Source organism: Lacerta agilis, chromosome 12 (genome assembly GCF_009819535.1).
Source record: "Lacerta agilis isolate rLacAgi1 chromosome 12, rLacAgi1.pri, whole genome shotgun sequence".
Classification (NCBI taxonomy): domain Eukaryota; kingdom Metazoa; phylum Chordata; class Lepidosauria; order Squamata; family Lacertidae; genus Lacerta; species Lacerta agilis.
This window is the reverse complement of record NC_046323.1, coordinates 39,716,296-39,741,716: the sequence shown is the minus strand read 5'-3', so window position 1 is coordinate 39,741,716 and position 25,421 is coordinate 39,716,296. Positions and strand designations below refer to the sequence as shown.

Genomic DNA, 25,421 nt, shown 5'->3' with positions numbered 1-25,421 from the left:
CGCAGGCCATGCTCTACAGCAGGCATCATGCACATTGCATGAGTTGCTCTGCTTACATGACACACACTGGCACGGCTACTGCTGCAGTGCAGCATTTGATTGGATGGGCAGTGAGCAAAGTGAGCACAGTCAATGGCAGCAAGATGTTGGGGAAAATGGATTGTTGCATGTGCCATGCAAGCTGCTCTGCATTCCCTAAACTAGTCAGCTGCCCTCTGAAGTGGTGGAAGTTGCGATCCAAATGACATTGGGATCTAGCTGCTTATCTGTCTGGCTTCTTTATGTGGAGTTATTCTTTCATTTTAGGCAGCAAAATGTCCAGGGTTCAAGATTATAATTTGCCTTTGGAAAGGTATGATATAATTGAATCAAGTAAATCTCAGTATTAGAATGTTCATGGATATTTAATAGAATCAATCATTGCTTAGCCAATGGGGAAGAGAGATGACATACAAGAACCAGGTGTGTGTCTTTAGCCCAGTGTTTTTCAACCTTTTTTGGGCAAAGGCACACTTGTTTCATGAAAAAAATCACGAGGCACACCACCATTAGAAAATGTTAAAAAAATTAACTCTGTGCCTATATTGACTATATATAAAGTAATTTTCCAATTTTTCCCACGGCACACCAGGCAACATCTTGCGGCACACTAGTTGAAAAACACTGCTTTAGCCTACTATGCTGTTAACTTATGACTCTGAAATTATATTGAAAATTCTGTATCCTTGCAAAAAAGTTGGTACAGTAGCTCCTAATAATATGTGTCAGAGTAGAGTTAGAAAGAGAGTTAGAATGTTCCCAGAGGCAAGGGTTAAGTTATGACTCTAACTCGGGGGAGGGGAGGTACAAGCCAGTCCTCACGAGGAGGTTAGAAAAAGAGCGGGAAAAGCCTTTTGAGAGTTGCTGGTCAGGGGAGAAGCAGAGCTCAGAAGGTAACTGAACTGAATGAGTCTGTGGAGAGATAGTTGAAGTTAAGAACTATTTATTAATACTGTTTGTGAATTCTTAATAAAAATTATAAAAGACCAAGAGACGTTTGTGTGGTAATGTGAAGAGGAATCGACCAGCCCTGACAATATGTAATGCAGTACATGCTCCTATGAAAATGTAGATTTGTACATACTTTTATGAAAACTATAATTGTACCAAATGTGTTGCTTAAAATTGCTGTATCATTGATTCTGGAACTTTCTCAAACCCCTAAATAAAGTATAGCATTTTCTAATTTTACCTCAGTAACAGGTGGGGTTTTTAATTTAAGAAGAAACCCAAGGCAATAATTGTGGATACTTTTGAAGCTAGATACTTTTTTTAGCAAATGAGAATTCTAAGTTACTTCCCTCTGCAGGTGTCCAAATTACTCTACGTTTGGTTCTATGTAAAAGAAAGTCTATGTTACATGGGAAATAAAAGAGTAGCTGATTACTGCAATATTAAAGTTTTTTGTGATTTTTTTTTAAAAAGACACATCTGCTGATTATAGCATCATGATACCAATGCTCTAGTGAAGTTTAGAAGCTTCTTTTAAGTATCATAATTGAGAGACAGGTTTTAAGCCTCATGAGATTACCAGATTCAACTTCCAAACACTATTCTGTTTCCTTAGAGCTATAAAACTCCAAACACCACCATCACCAGCGCCAGTTTATGGCTTCCTGGAAGACAGGACATTTTTCAAATGTCCAAATTTGTTTTTTTTACATCTTAAATAAGTGTGTGTTAAATTTTTTATATAAAAAAATTATCCAGCTTTATTAATACAGGTTAGAATGCTGTTGAAACAGCAGAGGGAAAGAAAATCAATGTAGATAAAAATAAAACCCTGTTAATTAATTTAAAAACAAACTACATTAACTGCAGCAGGGAACAACATAAAGTGCTGTGCATAGCTACAACATTAAAATCAAGGCACTTCCCAGAAGACCTGTTAAAATGGAGGGCCCTTTACAAATCTTCCTTGTGAATGTTTACAGCGAGTGCAGAAGCAGGGGCCAAGTTGCCTGGACTCTTCATCAATTGTTCATAGATCTACTAGTCTAGTTCTAGATGCAGTGAGAAAAATGGACTTCTGTCAAATGTTCTCTCTCTCTATCTTACTCTCATTTTGGGATTCCGTGCAATCTCCAGCTGAATGCTGGTAAAACAGAAGCCTCATGGGTGGGTGGTTCTCAGGTTCAGGAAATTGGAAGCTTGCCTGTTCTTGATGGGTTTGTACTTTCCCTGAAGGAACAAGTCTGTAGCCTGGGATTACTCCTAGATCCATCACTATCACTGGAGGCAAAGGTGTCCTTAGTCCTTCAGTGCTTTTCTTAAAGTTTCAGTTATGTCTGTTCCTGGACAATGATAGCTTGGCCACAGTGGGGCAAGCCTTCGTAACATCTTGTTGGACTCTGCATGGGCCTATCCTCATGATGACTTTGGAAACTGCAACTAGCGTGGAATACTGCTGCCCGACTTCTTTACTCCCATGAGCACTGCACATGACTTAATCCCGTGATTTTATTTTAATATCATCTCTCCGCAGGATAACCAGTGTTGTGCAGTAGTTGAAGTGCTAAAGTAGGACTTGGAAGGCCAGAGTTTATGTCCCCACCCAGCCGTGAAGCTCACTGCATGACCTTGGGCCATTCACTGTCAGCCTGACCCTACATCACAGGGTTCTTGTTATTATAAATTTGGGAGGGGGAGAACCATGTCTGTCGCTTGGAGCTCTTTGGAAGAAAGGTGGAGTATAGATGTAATAAATAAATAAAAACACATTTTAGTGTCTCAAGTCATTCTAGCAGCATCCTTAAAAATCCGCCACTGAAGGTGAGAAGCCACTCCAGAGTAGTGTTCCATGAGATGTGAGGGACGTGCTGTTTGAAGGGAAAACTTATCTGCTTTCCCATAGATAAGCAGGTAACTTTGGATCAGAGTCATCTCCTTTGTATTCATAGGGAAGAGAGTATATAGCCTGCACTGGTGAGGTTTTGTCTAGTATCCTTAAATATTTATGTTTTCAGTTATGCTCCGTGGAGCAAATTTTAACTCACACATGCTAAAATCAATACATCTGAAATCACTTATGATTGCTAACATGTTGCTGGAAGACTCAACTCTTTATATATTTGAACACCTTTTAAAACAAATAAATAACACCCACATCTTATTTGGAGTTTGTGTTTATGTTCCTAATGCAGTCTTAAGCAAGTTCAAGATGCTGGTTAACCTTTGAAATGTATTACTTGCCTGGTGCTTAAGAGAGATAGATGACTTAGAAGTGCATATTAGAGCCCCTCAAAACACAGGATCATCAATCTTCAAGGAGCTTCGTCTCACGCAGCGAGCTTCCATCCAGCGCGTGCACAAAGCACCTACAACTCAGAAAGAAAGCTTGGTGCATCCAGCTCCTTATTTTTGCAGACTCTCAGAGGAAATGTCAATTGGACATTACCAGCTGCCTCTGCCTTGCTTTAATATCTCTTCAATAATTTAATATATTGTCTGACTCTCTCTGCGCTGAACTCATAACCCTTCACCCACCACTTATTATTTTGCTGATTGATGCCTCAGTGTGTAGAATCTAAAATCTTCACTCTGAAATCTCCTGGCTACATTACAATAGTTTTTTTGTGTGTGTGTCTGTGTGTTTGTACATGGGAGGAATGAAAGAAACACAAATTTCTGTAAAAGTTGCAGCGCTAACAATGCTTTGACTCCTCTTCTAATGAAAAGTCCCATAAATGGATGAACTAGCAGCAACTGCATGCATAGCTTTCAGATTAAAATGGAGTATGTATATGTAGCAACAGTTTACATTTCCATTAAGGTAAACCAACTTAATACCCTTTAAAGTTTTTTTTAGAATCCAAAAACAGTTCTGGAAATTACTTAATTGTTCTTCCTCCATCTTCCTATTGCTCCAGAGTTTAATGGAAACCCTTTAAGCAAATTGGTATTTATGTCGGGGCACAACAACCACAGTGTGTTGGCTATGGAAGATGTGCCTTTGTGGTAACTGTAAATTGGTAGTTTACAAACCACTTAAACAAACTTCATCAAGAGAGTTGGACTTCTACTGCATTGTGTTCCGCAGAGTAGTTATTCAGCAAGCATCAAATTTTGTAGGATTTCTTCAAGGTGCCTGAAGCATGGACATTTGTATTGGGGGCATGGTGAGGGACTTAAAAGTACAGGCCGCAAATACAGGTCTTCCATGAGTCTCCTGTTTGTGGTAGTTTCAGTGTCTCCCTCCATGTTTATGAGCAAGGGAACAAGAGTCTAGACTTGTGTGGGGAATCTTGGAACCCTCAGATGTTGTTGGACTTCCACCAGCCCCAGACAATATGAATAATGCTCAGGGATGATGGGAGTTGTGGTCCAGCAACATTTGAAAGGGCCCCACCTTCCTCACCCCACCACAGGAAAACCACAATGTTTGCAATCAGTATATAGGCAACAACTGATTAATGTACTAAACCTGTCACTAAAAAGGTGGAATGGGGGCAGAACGGAAAGGCGCAGGGCACAATTATTCGTGCTCTGCCAACTTGTTTGGGGCCAGGAACGGAACCCCTACACAAAATGGTCATTGACTGTAGTTTACCTTCTGCTGTTCCATACTCTAATGCTATATGTTTTAACACCTTGAACATATCAGTCCCCAAAACTGTTTATTACAAATGATTAATGAAGTCATCTACAAAAATTCTGGCCATTATCCAGAAATGCCCTATTTGCCTAGCACAATCACGAGCATTTATAACCATCTCCTTTGTTTCTAATCTTTCTGTATTTTATCAGTTTGAGAGGTCTATACGTGAATGGGGCATAGGGAGAAATTTCAGGGTTGTGTGCTTTCTTCATTATGTGCAGAACATGCAGTGTGTGTGTGTGTGTGTGTGTGTGTGTGTGTGATATTTTAGGTTTTTCTTGTTTTTACACTTTAAAAATTGTATGTCACTCAATTATTCTTATGAAAAGAACATCTAATAAATATAATTAATGATAAAATGATAAGTGTCAATTATTGTAAGTTAAGATTAAAGCTCACTGTGTTGCTTCATTTATGAAATCTTATTCATTTGACTTTTTAAATAAACTTTCCTTTATATTAAGAATAGCACTCTGTGGAGCAATTTCAAATATTGTGTACTTGAATATAAACCTTTCTTCATTACTGCTGAATACAAATAGTTATATCAAACTAATTTTGATATTTTTTGTGGGATGGGGTGAAGAAGCAATTCTGGAATAAATTTTGATATCCAAAGGTAATTCAAATGCTTATGTGGGACTGTCACTTTTGTTCTGACCAGGAGGAAGATGGAACAGAAGAGGAAAATAGCAGAGTTGAACCAGTCGGGCATGCGGATGCTGCCCTGGAGAATGCTGGCAACTATTCTTTAGAGTAAGTTTATTAATAGAATTGCATGTTTAATTATAGCACCAAAGATATACATACAGTAGCAACACTGAAACTGCTACATTTAAATTATATTGTTGTTCAAATCCACTCTATACATTTTAAGCAGTATCATACCACTTTTTAACAGTCATAGGTTCCCCAAAAGAATTCTGGGAACTCTAATTTGTTAAGGGTAGTTAGGTTGTTAGGAGAACCCCCCCCCCCCATTCTTCTCACAGAGCTGCAATTCCCAGAGTTCTCTGGGAAAATGGATTGATTTTTAAACCACTCTGGGGATTGTAGCTCTGGGAGAGGAATAGGGGGTCTCCTTAACACCCTTAACAAATTACACTTCCCAGAATCTTTGGGCCTGGGGGAGAGTAACAACATTTAATAAAGACTTTCATAACATTTAATAAAGGTTTTAATAAATTAAATGCCAGTACAGTTGACGACCATTTTGCATCCATTCAATTGATGTGTGACCACCAACGTGCAAGTTGTTTTTGACCTGGGAAAGGGCGCAAACGGGGAGTTTCCTGTATTCATTTTTTTTTTTTAGCACAAGACCTCTAAGCATAAAAGCCCTGGGTATTTAGAGCATCACTAAGCACGTTGGATTTTTTTTTTTAATCAGGGAGCCAAAAAGAAAAGCCATTTTTTGAAGAAAGCTGTATTGTTGCCTTCACTAAGAGTTGTGTGTAAGGTAGATATGGAGTCTTTATTCAGATAATCATTATTTTTGGATGTGCCCATTTTTACCATGGCAAGAGAATATTGGCTTATTCAAGCTACGGAGAGAGAGAGAGAGAGAGAGATCACTCAACAAGTAATGAAAAATCAATTTGGCTGTTCTCTTGAACTTTTCCCTGCTGTGTTGCTTCCACTTATATTGCCTGGTACTCATGAAGTTGCACTATAAAATGCAGAAAACTCCCATGTTCCCAGTTCCTGCCTGAAACCGTGTAGAGCTTCTATCAGTTCCTGTAGACTATTGAGTTGGATGGATCAATGGTGTGACTCTGTATAAGGAAGGCAGCTTCCTGTCTTATCCCAGTAAAATTTGTGTCTTTGGAACAGCTGACCCTCACCCCCTAAATTTCCTCTTATTCTGACATAAGCTGCTTTGGAAATCCTTCTTGGTTTCAAAAACAGTTTCCTATTAGACATTATCCTAGTGATGGGGCTGTTATTCAAGTGATACATATTTTAAACACTCTTGGACTCTTAGATCATTCAGAATGTGATATTGGGTATATATATTTTTTAAACATTTGTTAATTGTTCTATTTAATGGAATATAGTATTGCTACTCTCTTAGAACAACCCTGTTACAAATAAAATATAAATTATAAAGACAATTTCGTAGAAAATCAAAGTAATTAACATGCCTTTTCCCCAGTATCTGGTTTAAATAGAATTCCTACATGAAACGGTATAACCAGAGAGCTGTTCTCATTTAGTCAGTAGACCCAAATTTGCCTTTTTTGTTGGGTGAGGAATCCTTTGCTAATTTGACACCCCTTTCTGAGTAGCTGCCTTCATGGCTGACAATAGCTTTTGAAACTCAGGTCTCATGGGTCTAAATGCCTAATATGATAGCATATAATAATGAGTTGTTGAAACATGACATCAGGATTTCGCCACATTTCAGAAAACCAGTGTAGCCAATAAGATTCCATATAGCTGTGGCTGCTCCTCCTGCTGCTATTATTACAATTTGTTATCCATCCTTCACACCAGAGTCCTAGGGCGGGTTACAAAAATTAAAATGCAATATTGAAAAGAGTTTAAAACAACAAGATTACAGAAAAAGGTGGATCTCGAGTGTCAAAGCCAGTTTGGTGTAGTGGTTAGGAGCGGCAGACTCGTAATCTGGGGAACCGGGTTCGTGTCTGCACTCCTCCACATGCAGCTGCTGGGTGACCTTGGGCTAGTCACACTTCTCTGAAGTCTCTCAGCCCCACTCACCTCACAGAGTGTTTGTTGTGGGGGAGGAAGGGAAAGGAGAATGTTAGCCGCTTTGAGACTCCTTCGGGTAGTAAAAAGCGGGATATCAAATCCAAACTCTTCTTCTTCTCTTCTTCAAAAGCCAGGGTAAAGAGCTGTATCTTCAGCATTTGCCAAAAGCTGTATAATGAAGGTACCAGACATCATTGCACATGTAGGACAAGTGAGGCATACAAGCATATAACGAAAATGAATTGTTTCAAAAGGAAATATTGAAATTAATCTAAAAAATTGGGAAGGAAAGCGAAAGCATTTTTAAAACACCACCACCACACATCCCTATGTTATATTTTAATTATGGAAATATTTGTAGATTTCACTCTTAAAAAATACATGAATGTGGTGTATAGCCTACAAAATTTACAATAAGGACATTAAGAATGTCAGAAAGAACATTAGTAAAAATGTAAATGAATACTTGTTAGTAAAAAAATAAACTATTATTGCAAAAGCCAGTCTAAGTAACATAGGGTTTGGGAAACATCCAAAAGAAGGCAGGAACCACACATGCTGGATCTCTACTCGCAGGGAGTTCCAAAGGGCAGGGACTGCATTTGTTACTTGATGATGAATCATGATTTGATGAAAGGCATATGTGAATTACGAAGATACTGGATGGTGTGTCTCACAAAACAAAATATGTCCATAAATAATTATTGGTTTAAGACCATCAAAACAGAAACTGAAATTTGCAGTTGAATCTGCAGGCCACAGTTTATGCTGATTCCAGCTTGCTGTAACTTCTAAATTCACTGAGAATTGACAAACCATAGTTAGAGCCATTGTTCTACCTCAAGGGGCTGGCTGTACCATGGGGAGAGTAGTGAACTCAGGAAGTTGAGTGCTGAGCAGACAAGAAACGAAAGCCACTCTAAACTATGGTCTGTGTGGTCTGTGTGTAGAAGTTGAAACCATGTTGTGAGTTTTTAACTATAAGTTAGCATAAACCATGGTTTTTCACACTGTCTGAATGCTTTTACTGTCAGTGTTAGTGCTTATCCAAAATGGAATATCAATGCCATTGAATATATCCACCTGACCCCTTAGCCTGTATTGGAATATATATATTAAAAATATATTCATGTATGTGGCATTTTTCAGATTATTAAAAATAATAACTTGTATTTTATGTGGAGGGGGAATTGCATTTGAACTGTCTGTTTTCATACAATACAATGGCTTCACTCTCAATCCATGCAAAAGCCGATCTGAACCCCCACCTGTCATTGTTGAACATAATACAATTCATATAACGGATTAAGCTTACCCAAAACATTAGTTCACATTTCATTTGATTTATTAACTGAATTATTTTTGATGATTGATCTCCTTTCATGCCATCAGATTAATACTGAGGTATGTAACATTCAGTGCTCCTATCATCACTGCCAATTCTCAAATATCTTTGTTTGTGTGTGTGTTTGTGTGTGTGTGGTCTTTCTTTTGGTTCATTTACGGTACATGTTCATGTTCCCTCATTCATCATTGTCTCACAGTGATATGGTAAAGCTCGTTGAAGTCTCCAATGACGGCGGCCCTTTGGGGATCCATGTAGTACCATTCAGTGCCCGAGGAGGAAGGTAATGTATTGTGTAGGTTTTTAATTGAATCATAGCCTCCTATATTTTCGCTTCCACTTTTATCTTATGTGTAGCCACCTATGGAGGGGCAAGGGTGTCTAAAGCACGATTTTTTCAGAAGACAATCTTGCTGACTCTTAAGCCATAAGAAAACCTGCCTGTAAGTTTAACTGCACTGGCCAAGGTGAGGATGACAGAAACTGCTTCCTAATTTATAGCATAAATTATTTTCTGTCCTAATGCAGAGCTGAATTGCAAGGATGTGAATTATTTCCATCAGGGTAGTCATAAAAGTTTCTTCTTGCCTTTTACCTTGGTTTAATATTAGAAATGTACTTCATGCAGCATTTCTCCCAGGCTGCTTAGACCATCATTTACCACACTGGCAGCATCCAAAACCACGAAGACACACTTCTGTGTGTATTACCCCCCCCCCACTCAGACTTGAAAGGAGTAAAATTTATAGTGACGGTGGTGTTAAATAAAGCCAGCGGCATGAAGTATAGCATGGTTTTTGATCTGCTGCTGAACACAAGTGTGTCTTGTATTGCATTGCATGCAAAAAGAAAAAGGAAAGGGGTGGGGTGGGGTGGGGAAAAAAAGATAACTATCTATGAGTTTTGAGCGATTGAGATAAAATGAGTACCATGCAGATGATATGGCCATTTTCAGATCTTCATCTGTAAAGAGAACACTCAGAATCATAATGCTCACTTTATTGAGGCAGAGTTTTTAGTGTTTAGGGTCTTTGAATGTACTTGGAAAATTAAATGACCTATAAAGCAATTATGATTCTGTGCCAGGATTTAAAGCTTTGTGGTGTAAAAGAAAATCCTGGCAATTCCTCGAAGATGTAAGTAGGACTTCAGGAGGTGGGATGGGGAGGAGAAAGAGATTACCTTTATCTTGGGAAAGTAATTGCATTCATATTTTCTGCTCTCTCTGGTGAGAAAGGACCAAACATGCATTTTATAAATGTAATCTTGGATTATATATTGAAGGGGTATTGTGTTTTGACAAGTCCACCTATCCATCAGCAATTTCACTTTAAATTGATTAAAAGCAAATGTCACTGTATATCAAATATATCTTATCAACTGCTTTTCATACTTGATAAATAGGGAAGTTCTCTCTCTCCCTGCCCCCAAGAATGATGAATGTGGTATAGAAATAATTCATTCCTGAGTATTTTTTTTAAGTTAATGGCTGACTAGGTACAATGGCATGTGGTGCTGTGACAAAGTAATAATTTTCTTACAGCAGCCTTCCCTGGGGACTTGGGAGGTAAGACTAAATGCTGCTATAAGACGGTCCCTCTTGTGAATGATCTGGTATTCATTTAGCTATGTATTCCAGGTACAGGTGGTAGTTGATAATAAACCACGGCGTGTTATGCTTTAATGTTGCTCGGCTGTAACGAAAAAAATAAGGCTTAGCTAAAGTGTTGCATTTCCTCATCAATAGTCTGCCACCTCCCAAATCAAAAAAATAAAAAATAAAAATCTGGTGAAAATGTGAATTCATTGAGTTGTATTCAGAGTAGAAGGCAACTTACAGAATTCTCTTCCCCTTTCTCCCTCTGTAGTCCCTGTAGCTGCCGCAAAGTCTCTCCATAGGGTAAGGGGGACCTTTCAAATAGTGAGTGCTGTGTTGTGCTTGGCTGCCATGGAAAGAGGCTGGGGGCGTACAAAATTGGGCAAAGGAATCTTGACAAGTCCTTGTTGGGAATCTGTCAGAATTTGCAGAGGAGCAAAGTTACCCCTCTATAAGCAAAGGTACAGCTCCCTTCACTGCAGAAAGTATCATTGGGGGTAAGGAAATTGGGCTAGGCAGATAGGGGCAATAGCAAACTCCCCCCGTTTCCTCACGTGACTCTGATTTTGGAAGTAGCTAAGTAGCAAGTGATGTTTCAAGCCAACTTCTGTTAAGAGCAAAATTAAATTAAAATCATTATGTTAACGGGGGGGGGGGGGAAACAACCTTGCACCTTTCTTTAAACAAAAGAAGCAAAACTCGTAAGGAAGGGCTGTGCTAACTAGATCATCCCTCCTTGTTTGGAGGAATCGGGAGAAACAACCTCCAAAGCCCAAGAAGGAGGGGGTTGAGAGAGGATCGGGGGGGGGGGGAGGACATGAGATCCTAGTGTATAGGAGCATACCGTAGGTATGCTATCTTCATTTCAGTCATGGATAGAAAAATGTATTACATTGTTGTGGAACACAAGTTCAAGCCTTTTTCGACGGCTTTGCCTTGACTCCTGCGGTGAATTGCAGCCGCTATCTCTGCCATCTTTGCAATGTTTTTGCTGTCAATGGAGCTTATGTTTCACACATAATGGTGCTATAAAGGCTGCATAAATCAGGTCAAGACATTGTGGTGAGGAAAAATAATACATTTAAGTCTGAATGGACATTATAATCTCAAAGAGCAGACTCTCAGATCGGCCAAGAAACACTTCTCAGTGGCACTTTACTGGTACTGCCATTGGGGGAAGTGTTATGTTTTCAGGTTTTAGGCAAAGATGAATAGGGCTGCGTATAGGGTGGGAGGGCAGGAACAGGCAACCCATTAATTTTTCTTTAAAAACCGGGAAGCTTTTTTTTTTGTATATTCTTCTTGTGCTCAGTAAAACCAACTGCAGATGTCATCCCCAAGCTGCTAAACGTGGCATATGTCACTGTAAAGATCAAGGTATTCAGAGTGAAGGGCATTGCAGTTCATCTATCATTCACATCTCCGTGTCGGGTATTTAGAAACAAAACAGGATACTAAGTGAATGGCTGCTGGTGGTATTCAGGACCTTCAGCTTGAGCAGGGTCAATTTGAACATTACAGCGCTATTGGGGAAATTCCACAAGTCCTTGGAAGTGCAGTTCTGCTTATAGTGACATCAGTTGTTTTTTTTTAACTGCGTTTCAGGGTCACTGAATGGGCAGTTGCTGCTGTTATAATAATAATAATCATAATAATCATAATAATGTCATCATAATAAATATTGTTGTAATAATAATAACTACAAGATATAAAGATATATAGCCTGCTATACTGAATGGTCACTTTTGTTGTGTGGAAAATAAAAGCAATCCAGTTCTGAAATACAGGTTTAGTAGTTCCTGTGTCCTCTATGTTTAGTACGTCTATGTCAAAAGTAATTGTCATATAGAATGCTTGCCTTCTGCCCTGGGATCTTTGTCCGAACATGCATGTCAAGGGTCTTCAAATTCTGACTGGCCTTTGTGACCAACCACAAATGTGTGTCTGCCAGGACCTTTCCCTTTCCACAAGGAGCAGGGTCTTGTCTCTGAGCTCAGGCTGCAGTGGGAGGTCACAGACAATTCCATACCCTTCTCTCCAGGTCCAAGATTGTATCTGGGGAAGTGGTGGAAGATGCTGTACAATGCAGAAACAAGCTTCTGCTGCTCCCTGCAGCTTGGATGGTGTGGGGCAGAGGCTTACTTTGCCTCTGGATTTGCTCAGAGCACCCAGTAAATAGCATAGTTACAAGCCACATCTCTCTGCCTCAGCAGGAGAAAGACCAGGGAAGAGCAAAGTGGTCACAATCTTCTCTCTTGGAACCCTCACGCTCATGCATTTGTACTAAGTCATAGTGTGAGAGATGCGTGAACAGGTTCTCTGTGCAAATGACATACAAGACAAAGCCAGAACAATCATTTCCCCTTTCCTTCAAATATTATATCATATAATGATTACAGTATAATTTTGGACTATAATAGCAACCATAACATAATATGAGTGGTTTGGTATTAATCTATAGAAACCAGCTGTGCATAGCATTGTTACAAAATATTCTCTCCTTGTTATAAATAAACCAATTAAATATCCAGGAATTTTGCTTCAAAGAAAATTTAATCTAGGAGCTCAGGACATTGATCAGAAATTATTAAAAGAAACAATGAAAGATTTAGGTCACTAGACAAGATAAAGGTATCCTTTTATCTTAGTCAGGTAACATAGCTTTGATAAAAACCTAAAATATTCTTCCCCCTTTCAGAATCTACCAGTGAGGCACAATTTAGCTATTTTACAATTATGGCAGAAAGTTACTCTTAACATTCATGTAGAATGGTAAACCTCCAATAGATTCTGGAAAGGCATTATTTAAATCTGAATTACTTGGGGGTATAACATTATCAAAAATTAATTTATATTATTATGCATCTAAATTGACAACGAGAGTCTACTGGGTTTTATTGTATATAATCAGAAGCCCAGCACAAGATGAATTAAAAATGCCCTTTAGTTAATTAACTTTGGTTTCCAAAACTGGATCTTATCATTGGAGAGATAGATAAGACTATACTAAATACATGGTGCAAATTAAAGGTTCCACATAGCCCTGGATTATCACCATACATATTGGTGTTTTTTATTTTTATAGTGAATGATGCATCATTTGGAAAATCTTTCTTTATGGTAGTACTTGGATTAGTTCAGTCTTAAACCTATGATGTAATAACATTCTCTTTCTCCCCCCCACCCCCACCCCTTGGAAATTATAAATTGATAAAGTGAAAGGACCAAGACCTATTTTTACTAGTATGAAATATTTCAAGAGCCAAACAAAGGAAATGCTGAGCAAGTGGTATCAGATGCTTCAAGAGTTAGAAAAGTTAAATTTAATTTGGAACATAAATTGGAAACTGATCTGGACAACACCAGGATAGGGCTTGGAGAAACCCCTATCTGAGTCACTATTAGTCAGTTGATGATGATGATTAAATTAAATTTCTAGGATCACAGGGCAGTTTACAATACAAAAAACACAAAAGTACATAACAAACAAAACTACACACACTGTTTTAAAGGTAATAGTTTGTTTAATTAGCCAAAGGCATGGAAGTAAAGGAAGGCAAACTCACCTCATTGTCCTTCCACCAGTAGGTGAAGCCATTTGTTCCAACAGGCTTTTGGGAACTGACCATATAGGGTTTTTTATAGTTTTTATATGTGTGTGTAGTTTTACTTTCATCAGTGTTTAATTGTTTTTTTCCTATGTTTTTATCAGTTCTCATTTGTATATGCAAGTCACCTTGAGTCCCATCAGGGAAAGGTGGAGTATAAAGAAATAACAACAACAATAATTATTAATAAATTAATAATTAATACATTGTTATTATTATTATTATTATTATTATTATTATTATTATTATTATTATTATTTCATCTGCTTGTTTGCTAATGGCATGCTTCTCTTACTAGCCGCCAGAAGGCTGAGATAATTTCTCAAAGGATGAAATTCATTAAATAAAACTTAAATAGCAACACAACAGCATGTTGTAATAATCTGGCTGTGCTGCCAAGCAAAAGTGAGAGAGCAGAAAAATGTTGGATTCCAAACCACCAAAGATTGGAAGAGCAGGGTTTTTTTAGATGACTCACTTTTTTCATCCCCTATATCCTGGGATGATAACAAAGAACAGAGGCAGCCATTGTGGTGCCCTTCAGATGTTGTTAGGCTGCATAGCTGATTGTCAGGGATGATGGGACATAGTTCATTGGCATCTCGAGGAAACCATATTGACTAAACGTGTTGAATATGGAAATGATGTGTAGAAAGGGGGTGACGATTTTGTAGCTTCCCCACATACATGACTAGTGCAATCAGCTGCTTGGCTGAGCCTTTTATTATATTGCTGAGATGCTTTAAAAAGTGTTAGCTCTGAATGGAGAGTAGAGCCTATTTTACGGCAGAGGAGATTATCATAAACTAGGAGTGGGGAAAAGAAATCGGAGAAGCTCTGTATTCTTAGGAAAGTTGTCGTGGATCATTAATTATCCTGACATGTTAGGAATTGCATTTTGACAGATTGACATACCATAGGCTTATGGTGGCTCGTTAGGGGATTTTGGTTGGAGGATAATCAAGTGGCTCTTTAAGATTCTGGAATGGCACACAGAAGACATCTAATTGTGGAGTAACTCAGAAAATCGTAAGTTGAGAATAGTGGGGGCTGGGTATCTTCACTCATTCAAATAGATCTGTGGAGCATAATCAGACAACCTCTCTAACAGTGAAGTTGCAAGACAGGCTAGGCTTGAAAATTCAGCTGCAGCTCTTCAACAGATCTCACGGTGCAAATAATTTTATCCAGTTGGTTGAGAAGGGGCACAGGTAGGCTAACCCACCCATCCCTACATAAAAGAAATTGTTGCAGATTTTAGTCTTCCATATTGGTTCCATTTCTGTCATGTGGTTTTATTTTTATATCCAGTGTGTGCGCGAGAGCAACTTTCAAAATCTAAAGCTCATAAATCTTTTAGAAATTGCTCTTTCATTTTTATCTCAGTGTGGCTTTGCCATCTCTTGCTTTGCAAGGCTGCTTGTTTTTCTTTTATTTATGCTGCATCAGCTATGAAAGCACAGTGAGGAGTAACAGCCTTATAACTGTAAATGGCTTAGAGGTGTTCAGCTCTTAATGCAACTTGAGCCACTTAGGGCTTCCTGACATTTTAGTTAATGCATTGGTTCAGGTTCTCTCCCCCCCCCCACTTTGTTTTTGCAGTTTTTTATTACTTCTATTACCGTAGTTCTTGTAATATATTTGTTGATTGTGTTAATTTTTTTATCTTGTATTCTTAGCTGAACATGGATTCTGAAGCATCTGTTTGGATTATTTAGTATTCAATCCAAGTCCAAATACAGTACAGTCTAAAACCATTTAAGATACCCATTTTACAATAACAATAGCTTAAAAGTGAGGATTCGTTGTCTGCTAACCCAGATGGTTATGTTCTACCCTCCACTGTTGAAAGCAGTATATATCTGAATAGCAGTTGCAAGCCATCTCTAGCAAATGTTGTCCCCATCTTCAAAAAGGTTTGGGAGGAGGGAGGAAGAGCCAGATAAGTACTGGCTGGTCAGCTTGACCAGAAAAGTACTAGAATAGCTAATTAAACAGTTGGTCTGAAATTACTTAGAAAAGGATGCTGTGATTACTAAGACCCAGCATGGGATTCTCAAAAGCAATTCAAATATCATTTCTTTTTTATATATACAGTTACATGCTTGGTGGATCAGGGGGATGCTGTGGAAGTAGTGTATCTTGATTTCAGTAAGCCTTTGACAACAGCCTCATGATATTGAAGAGGATCAGAACCAGACAAGTACCATTTTAGGCCAGCAGCCACTATAGGCCAGCAGCCATGACCCTGAGAATAGAGAATCACCTATTGCTTGCTCGCTTTTTGTAATCACAACCCCACCCCCCTTTTGGAATGTACTGTTGAGGAACAGCAAGGAGAAAACCCCCCTGTAACAATAGTGAAGATAAAGAACAAGTAGGAAAAGCTGAATTGTGTGCCTTGATTCTATAGCAACATACCGGTATACGCTAACACTTCGTAACCAATCGGCCTGTAACACAATATATCCTCTTAGGCATCCCAACTCTAGGGGGCTGAAGGCACATCAACCCCCTTAATATTTGTTTTAAGAGAGCTGTGCCCGTTCAAACTTGAGGTGGCTCTGCCTATTGCAGGTCCAGTGGCCGGCTCCTCTAGAGTGCTGGGCCTCTTCTGTTTGCACGTACAGTCACACATGCACAATGCATATGATGTGATGCGTGGTCGGGGGCCCCAATCTTGGGGGCAACCTAGCGCCTCTGTACCCTCCTGATGACTTGATGTAAGCAACATGTATAAAAATACCTCCTCAACACAATACCTATGAGCCTCACAACCTTGGCCTCATGGTTCATGAGGAGAGATTGATTTGGATGACATACTAAGCCAAATCTTGTCTTAGCTTAACAAACTGCGGAGGGGGGAACCCATGGAGAAGCAGAGAAGCTGTGAGTTCCCCTCTGCCCACAGTCATGTGAACTAGGCTAGTGATGGTAAAACACATATAGCAGCAAACTCCTCAGGGAAAAGACAGGACCACTTAAGGGACCATTTCTGCTTAAAGTTCCCCTTCTGTTTGAAGGCCACAGTGCATAGGTCTTATCTAACCTCTACAGGAATCTAATTTTATGAATATGGAATTTATACATAAAACACCACTATCCCACCTGGTCAAGGCAACTCACAATGTAAATTATTTGATATAATGTATTAAAAGTAATTCTAAAACTGCTTCCTGAAAATATGGACCCAACCTAAAGTCCCTTATTATTGTCATTATTAATCCATTCAATTGCTAAACTGTCCATCAACTATAATCCAAGGGTGGTTGGAAGCATCAATACATTAAAATAATAAAATTTAGTAACCAATTAAGCACAAAAAGCCAAAGAGCCATAAAAAAAATTCTGGTTCTCTCTTTGGAAGAAAAGAAGAAGGCCTACCTCTCTAAATTACACCCACTGGTAATTACAGTGAGCAGGACTTTGAGCCAGGTTCAGATTGCTGAATTTATCTACATGACCATATGCGCAGGTGTATGCGCAGGTGCATGGCTACTTAGAAAGAGTTGGTGTGAACTGAGCCATATAAAAAGTGAGCTGGGGCGATTATGTGGTCATGAATTTAGCAATGCTTACACAGACTGACATTCTAACCAGAGCATAGCTCCCTTACAATAGCAGCCTGCCCATGTTTTAAGATATGCTAGTGAAGTTAAGGAGTGAGTTGTCTCCATCTTGAAGCCCCAACCATGCAACACCCTCTACAAGAAGTATTCTGACCTTGTTATATTTTCAATTCCAAGTGAGAACTTTTATCTTTGCTGAGACAATTTGGTTGTGCACTCTATCCTATTGTATTTACAACCCCATAAAGTTGTTTTGATTTGTAATTTGGGTATATGACCATTTTTGGCTTTATCTTGTATAGTGCCCTAGTATCTAATTGATGAAGGGTGGTTCTAAAATCTTTTAAGTGAATACATAAAAAATACAATAGATGCATCTCATTTATTTAATCTTCTTTGATAATTGCAGTTTAAATAACTGCATTTAACTACCATGCATTTTTCAAAATAGCAACCTCCTAAATAAGAACTCCGACTGATTGTGTCAGCCTCTTTGTTTTCACTCCTTTCACCCCATGGGGTTTTGAAATTATAGTTAATGATTAGAAAATAAAACACAACGCAAGATGCTATGCAACGCAGTTCTAAAAGGGAGAAAGATAGCATTTGTAATTCTGGATTATAAATAATAGAGGAACCAACCAATGCAAAAATAGTTCTCAAATGTGTATTATAATTGTATATGATAATTGCAGCTGACATAACCTCTGCTGGATATCTTTTTATTCATTTTTTAAATACTCGTGACAGAAGAGTGGGAGCAGGGATCTTAACATCTTCCTTAGTTTGGTGAACCTAGAAGTGATTTTTTTTTGAGAGAGAGAGAGATGTTCATGTGTTCTCTGTAAAAATAATTAACCAGATTTGTTTCAGACTTTGAACAATATATTAAACTGCTGAAAATATTTTCTTAGGAGGAATAGACCACCCCCGTCTACATTTATCACAAAATGAATGTGTTAACTTAGGAGGTATTATTGAAATTACCAGACAATATGGTTTGGATTTATGAAATACAGTTTATTGACTTTCTTTGGGATTCTCAGTATGTAATAGATGTCATTTGAAACTTAATCCTGGATGTTAAAGATGACACTGTATGGCGGGAGAATAACTGTGTTAAAATTATCTGGCATGCCAATTAGTTGCAAAGAGCTAAAAGGCTTAAAAGTCATGAAAGGGTCTATAATCAGTAAAGGTAAAGGTAAAGGGACCCCTGACCATTAGGTTGAGTCGCAGACGACGCTGGGGTTGTGTCGCTCATCTCACTTTACTGGCCGAGGGAGCCAGCGTACAGCTTCCAGGTCATGTGGCCAGCATGACTAAGCTGCTTCTAGCGAACCAGAGCAACGCACGGAAACGCCGTTTACCTTCCTGCCAGAGCGGTACCTATTTATCTAATTGCACTTTGACGTGCTTTCAAACTGCTAGGTGGGCAGGAGCAGGGACCAAGCAATGGGAGCTCACCCCGTCGCGGGGATTCGAACCGCCGACCTTCTGATCGGCAAGCCCTAGGCTCTGTGGTTTAGACCACAGCGCCACCCGCGTCCCTCTATAATCAGTAGAGGCCCCTAAAATGTCTGAAGGAGTGGCGGAGGAATAGCATCAGCCCTTTTGGGCTCTGAGCAAAAGTCAGGCCAGTCCAGCATCCTGTTTTCCACAGTGGCCAAGCAGATGCTTCTGGGATGTCTACAAGCAGGATATGAGTGTGACTGCTGCCTCTTGTTGCAACCTTCAGATAAGTGGTAATCAACAGTATTCACCTTCTGAATCTGCAAGTTCCATGTATCTGTTTTGAGTAGTAGGTCAACCTAACCTCCATGATTCGTCCCACAAGTTCCAAAACACATGGCTGTAGTTGCATTTTGCAAGGGAAAGACCAGTAGTGAGCAAGCTGCCTGCCATTGCTAGTCTTCTCATTGAGTATTCCCAAGGTTTTTCAGGTCACAGTTTGAAAGCCACTGGCTTAAATCAGGAAAGACACAAGAGCTTGCATATATTAGAGACAATAGTATTCTTAATCATGGTGGATTAAATACAGTGCAATGGTTTTTGATCCAGTGGGACTCATCATTGAAAGAGTAAGGGAGATGGTGATTGCCAGTTTCCCCTTCCTACCACATTTCTCTTTTTGTGAATCAGCCCTTGCACCCTCTTCTCTTATGTTAATGGATGCAGTATTTCCTTGGCAGAGGCTTGGCTTATTTCTTAAATAAGGTGAAGGTACTGAGAATTTACTTAATTAGGCAGAGGATATTCTGGTTTAATGAATACAACAAATACTTGGGGTTTTTTTTAATCAGTTAAGGTGTTTCAGAAATTTAGTGATTTCACAAGTATGTTCACATCCTGGGGCAACAGGTCATTTCCATCTTAATTTCTGTAATAGACCTGTGGTTTGAAAAATTACATTTATGATAGGATGTTAATATTTCATCTCTTCTCCGAGACACCTCTGCATTTAATAATGAGTATGTTAATTTTATTTCTGTATAATGATAGCTGTTGCTTCCTGTTTTAAAGAAAGTTATATTTTGAATTTTCTAATAATAATGCAAAACACACCTTACTACCTACACAACGTTTCTCATCTCCACTGACTACATAAGCCCTTAAACAAGTTGAAATCTTATTAATCCTGTCGTGCGATAACAATGTGTAATAAAAAAAAAATCTGTTCGTCAAAACTGCAATTACTCTCATTAAACAAAACCCACAAGTTAAATTAATGTAAGAGAGCTCAGTTTAAATGCTGCATCTGTTATTCACAAATATTGTTTTGTACCTCCTTTCTATAGTTGCCTGGGCAAAAACACACACAGCTGAAGAGATGTAATTATCACACGGCTGAAGGCCAAGCACAAGTAGGCCCCACACATGGCAATTAGATGTTTTGTATATTCAATAAATACACAGCCGTGAGAGTGATTGGGTTCTATATGGGACGTGAATGGGCATTTAATGGGGGACTCCAACTCCAATAAGCAAGTAGGAAAGCCTAAGCAGATTTGAAGCTGTGTTCAGCTTTGTAAAGACAACACACACGCACACACATACACGAGAGAGAGACCAGGAAGTATATAAATTCTGTGTAAAAGTTTGCCAGATACAAGTTTTCAACCCACTTCTAGTAAAAACTGCTCTGCATTTCTGTATCCTTTATACATTTTAATTTCTCCCCAAACAGTTTCCCCAAAACCTCACTTCCCGAAACCTCACTTCTGGAGAAGTACTTTGTAAAAGGCATAATGTCTAAAAAGTACAATTAAAGAAATCGGTCACAAAGCTAGCTTGGTGCAAGTCTGTTTATTAGTAGCATCAGATAAAATGTACTCTACTCAGATGTGGCAGTTAAATTGTGGCCTGAAAACTAACTTGACTAACCTTGTCAAACATCAGTATTTATTTGTGCCAGGTTCAACAGAGCTAAAGTGCCCTCTTCTTAGTCCTACCCTACATCAGTATCTCTGGCCATAGCTTAAGCCTCCAAGAACCCAAATTTGCTTAGCATTGCTTGATAACTGCAGAGCCATCATTCTCAGAAACAACCCTTGAGCCAATGCTGATGTTAGCTATCTTTACTTCTGTCTATAGGGCACATGTAGGTAACTGGGGAAACAAGGTCAAAAATGCAAACTCTATAATTATGGAAAGTTCTGAAGAAAATTTCACTCGTGAAACTGGTAATGTGTTTAGTACCTTTGATGCAAGGATAGGGAACCTGTGTCTTTTGTAGTCCAACAAATTCTGGAGGGACAGTGCTTCCTATCTTTGCTTTAATGCATCTTGCCATTATGAATGAATACATCACACACACGGATGTGCATATGTATTCTGTGTTTCCAGTATATACTGGTACATAGTTGAAGGCAGCAAGACTCCGGAATAGGGAATGGGTTTTCTTATTGACCTTCCATACTTCTCCATAAAAGTATGCCCCTGTTAAAAGTAAGAGCTGCATGCTGCTTCCTTATGGTGTTGTTACTTTTACAGAAGGGAAATTTTGAGGAGTGGAAATAAATTGAGAAAGCTTAAAGATGCTCTAACTCTGTGTCTGTATGCACATTTATAGACCTAAAGTCCAAGTGTTGAAATAGTAAAGCTCTTGTCACCACTTTTTCACAAGCTTTGTTAGCCTATTTCTGTAACTGAAATAAACTCAATAACATATGCTAACACTACCTTTCAAATCTAAATGATAGACACTGGTAAAACTGGAAATAAGCAGCTAATGTTTTATTGATGTCTAGATTGTTTTGAATTTATAGGCATATTTCCTTTGAAGATATGAATGACCCACAACTGCCACCCAGCTGTATGAAAATGATTCTGACGTATCCTAATAAAAACTGACTGTGTTGTTGCCAGCAATGTAATAAGAACATTACTTGGGTTGCCAAAGTGTGGCTTGGCCTTCTCTGGCCTCAATACTCATGTGCTAATATTGTCCCTTTGGATAAAATTGAGTTGCAATTGAAATAACTACGGTATGAAGTGACACAATCCACTTAAAAATTAACCAAATATACACAAATGTGGACTGTACTTTTAAAACAAAAACTCTGCAAAAATATAAAATAAAATAAATCTCAAAGCAGACTGCTGAATTTTGTAATCACCTTTAATGCAGTCTGTAGCATGGGACTCACTGTTCAACTTTTTGCCATCTTAATTTCTCTCTTGAATTTATTCCCCCTTTTCTCCATTCTCATTACCTCTGACTTTTCCCACACTTCCCTCTTTCTCTTTTTACCAACATGTACACAAAGATAGAAAACCGTATTGAGGGGGAGGGATTTGTTGACATTCATTTGTCTCAAGAGAAAATAGAGTATGGGTAGGCAAACTAAGGCCCGGGGGCTGGATCTGGCCAATTGCCTTCTAAATCCGGCCCGTGGACGGTCCGGGAATCAGCATGTTTTTACATGAGTAGAATGTGTCCTTTTATTTAAAACTAGGTGACCCGGCCGCGCCCTGCTGTGGCTGATTTTGTGTAATGGAAGGGGTTCTGTCGGCTCCCCGTCCTCGGCTCCTCCTGCATGAGAAGCGGCCGCGCCTCAGCCTCCCTGTGTGGGAACGGGCAGAGCTCTGTAGGGGAGGTGAAGAGGGAAGCTCAGCCTCGACTCTGCAGGGGGAGGTGGGTGGGGAGGAGAAGGGGAAGCGGCTTCTGCCTCCGCCACCCATTGGGCCTATCCTGCCCCCTCAGAACGGCCACCCACCGGCCCCAGCCCCGCCCCGCCCCTCCAGCCCAGCGACAGAGGTTTTTTTGTCTGCGCAGGTTCTGTGACGCTGCCGGGCGATCCGCCTTTCTATTGGATGGTGATGGAGTCTTCAGTGCTTTTGCTGGTGACGTGTAATAGGGGTGCCATTTTTTTGCATTTTTCTTTATTTTAGGTATGTCAGGTGTGGTTTTTTTTAAAAAAATTAATTATCCCATGTTTTCCCTGATGGTCATGGAATGCTGTGTCCTAATTTGATGCTATTTGATCCAGCGGTTACGGAGCAAGTTGGTAACGGCCGCACATGCAATGGGAACATTTTTATATATATAGATGCATCTCCGGGTTATTTGTGGGGCGTGCCTGGTGTTTTTACATGAGTAGAATGTGTGATTTTCTTTAAAACGCATCTCTGGGTTATTTGTGGGGTATAGGAATTCGTTCATTTCTTTTTCTTCCAAAATATAGTCTGGCCCCCCACAAGGTCTGAGGGACAGTGGACCACCCCCCCTGCTGAAAAAGTTTGCTGACCCCTGAAATAGAGTGTGCCTCCAGCGGTGAAGCCAAATCCCTGGAGAATCACAGAGCCTGCTGTGGCTGCAGGGGCTGGCAACTTGTAACTACTGCCTCCCACTTGGTTGGTTTTTTTTTTTTTTTTTGCTGCATTAGCAGCACTAAAGTGACCTCTCTGGGGTTTAAGCCTGGGCAGTGTGTATGGAGGTCCTGGGCTGCCCAGACAGCAAGACCCCGCAGAACATTATGTTTGGCAACAACTTGGCTGCAGTAGTTGGTGGAAGGAGGCATACAAGATGTCATCCATATTTGTGTGTTTACTTTGCTAAATGTGGTGTACAGCCTCTGCAAGTGTTGAATAATGGATGGAGTGGGTCAGGATAAGTAACTGAAGTTGTGTGTTAGAATAATTGGAGATTTTGGCTGGTGTTGTCAAGAGGTTAGGCTTTGCCAGACAGAATCCCTACTCCCACCCTGTCTAGCTTGTTCTAGAGAGAGAAAACATCTGGAAAGACTTATCTCGACATCTCTTCTGAGCACGTGCAATGAAAGGGACTCTCTGAAGCAGCATTATGTTAGGAAGTTTATTTTTATTTTGAAAAAGGCTTATCTTACCATTCAATACAAAAAGGAGAAAATAACATCAGTTTACAACACTAATATAATAATACAACAGACACAGAATAAAAGCAGCCAGTTCAAAACTATACTCTGTCAAAAGTTTTAAAGACACAGATTCTTCAGATGTCTGGGTGCCAAGCAATATAGGGTTGATGAGAGTTGTAGTTCAAGAACATCTGGAGGGCGAAGAGATCCCCATTCTTGCTTTTGCAAAAGTGCACACCTTCAACTAATACAGGGTTTCCCAAACTTGGGTCTTCAGCTGTTTTTAAACTACAATTCCATCACCCCTAGCTGGCAGGATCAGTGGTCAGGGATGATGGGAGTTGCAGTCCAACAGCACATGGAGATCCGTGTGGCGGAATAATGCCTGGTTCATCATGGGTTAACCTATCACTCCCATGTTAGGTAGGTGTTCCCTGGGAGGCGGAGCTACTTGGCATTCTAAAAGGAGGGGGAACAACCTGAAAAGGCAGTTGGGGGTTTTGGCAGTTGGGTGTGGAGGTTAGAAAGAGAAACTGCGAGGTTAGGCTTTGGGGAATGGGAGGAAAGGTCATTACCATTGCTAACGGGATGCAGGAAAGATTATAACTGAGCTGAATTATATAAGAAGATTTGTACCAGTAATAACTCAAGACATCCATGTTTTCAAGTTACCTTAATAAAGTTAAAAGTGCTTAAACGTTCGCTGACTGTGGCAGTGCGTCAGTGCCTCAAGAGGTGTGGCTGAGGGGAAAAGCACTAAGGGTTTCCTGTGATAGAGGGAACGGGTGGCTTATTTTCTTGGCATACAGAGGACTGGGCAGGGAAGCCAAAGGTGCCACGCAGTTGCCAAAAAGGGAAGGCAAGCTGCAGTAGTTTGGGAACCTAGGGCGGGAGATCCCAAAGGTGGCAAGAGTTGTTTCGAACGTAAAGCACTGAGGTAACCCAGAGACACTCCCATATAACCACTGAAGGATTCATCCTAGTGGACAGTGAAACTTAGGGAGAGTCACGGTTGGGGAAGTATCGAAAGGGGAGGGAATAGGATCCCTCACAATCCGCGTTTGGGAAAAACTTGAATACCACCTTGAACCACAAGTAGCACCTCTGCCTTGTCAGGACAGTTGCTGTACTTATAACTGATACAAATGAGATAAGAGGCGGAAAGTACAGCGTATGTCATCACTTTGTTGATAAGTGCTACCTAAATTTTATATATATATATATATATATATATATATATATATATATATATATATATATATATATATATAGTGTATCTAGTAGCAGCTGGTGTGGTGGGCAGCTGGGCAGAGTAACTTTCTTGACACTGGTGTTGCTGCAGGTTACCTGAATGGCACTGGGCATTGATGGTGACGAAGCCAGGTCTCCACTGGTGGAGCCCAATCTCTTTGCAAGTGTGCATGGGCAGTCCTGATAGTGGCGCTTCCCTGTCCCAGCAATATTCAGAGAAGCTGCAGTAATGACAGAGGCAGTTGTGTGGTTCTCATTGTTTTTGGTGGGTCTTGCATCCGTGGAACCAGCGAGTGGACTTCCTGTGTTCATATGTGAGGTGGCTACTATTTAGTTCGTGCATTTTAATTCCACATAGAACA

The 25,421-nt window shown here is 39.7% G+C and overlaps 1 protein-coding gene across 3 annotated transcripts in view; it reads left to right on the top strand.

Moving 5' to 3' along the window:
- The window catches only part of PARD3 (par-3 family cell polarity regulator), a 624,867-nt gene that overhangs the window by 276,877 nt on the left and 322,569 nt on the right, over positions 1 to 25,421 (top strand). For all 3 annotated transcript variants that reach the window (XM_033166263.1, XM_033166261.1, XM_033166262.1), the window contains exons 6-7: positions 5,301 to 5,392; positions 8,896 to 8,979. In XM_033166263.1, coding sequence (XP_033022154.1) covers positions 5,301 to 5,392; positions 8,896 to 8,979 — 176 coding nt within the window. The remainder of the gene's footprint in view (positions 1 to 5,300; positions 5,393 to 8,895; positions 8,980 to 25,421) is intronic.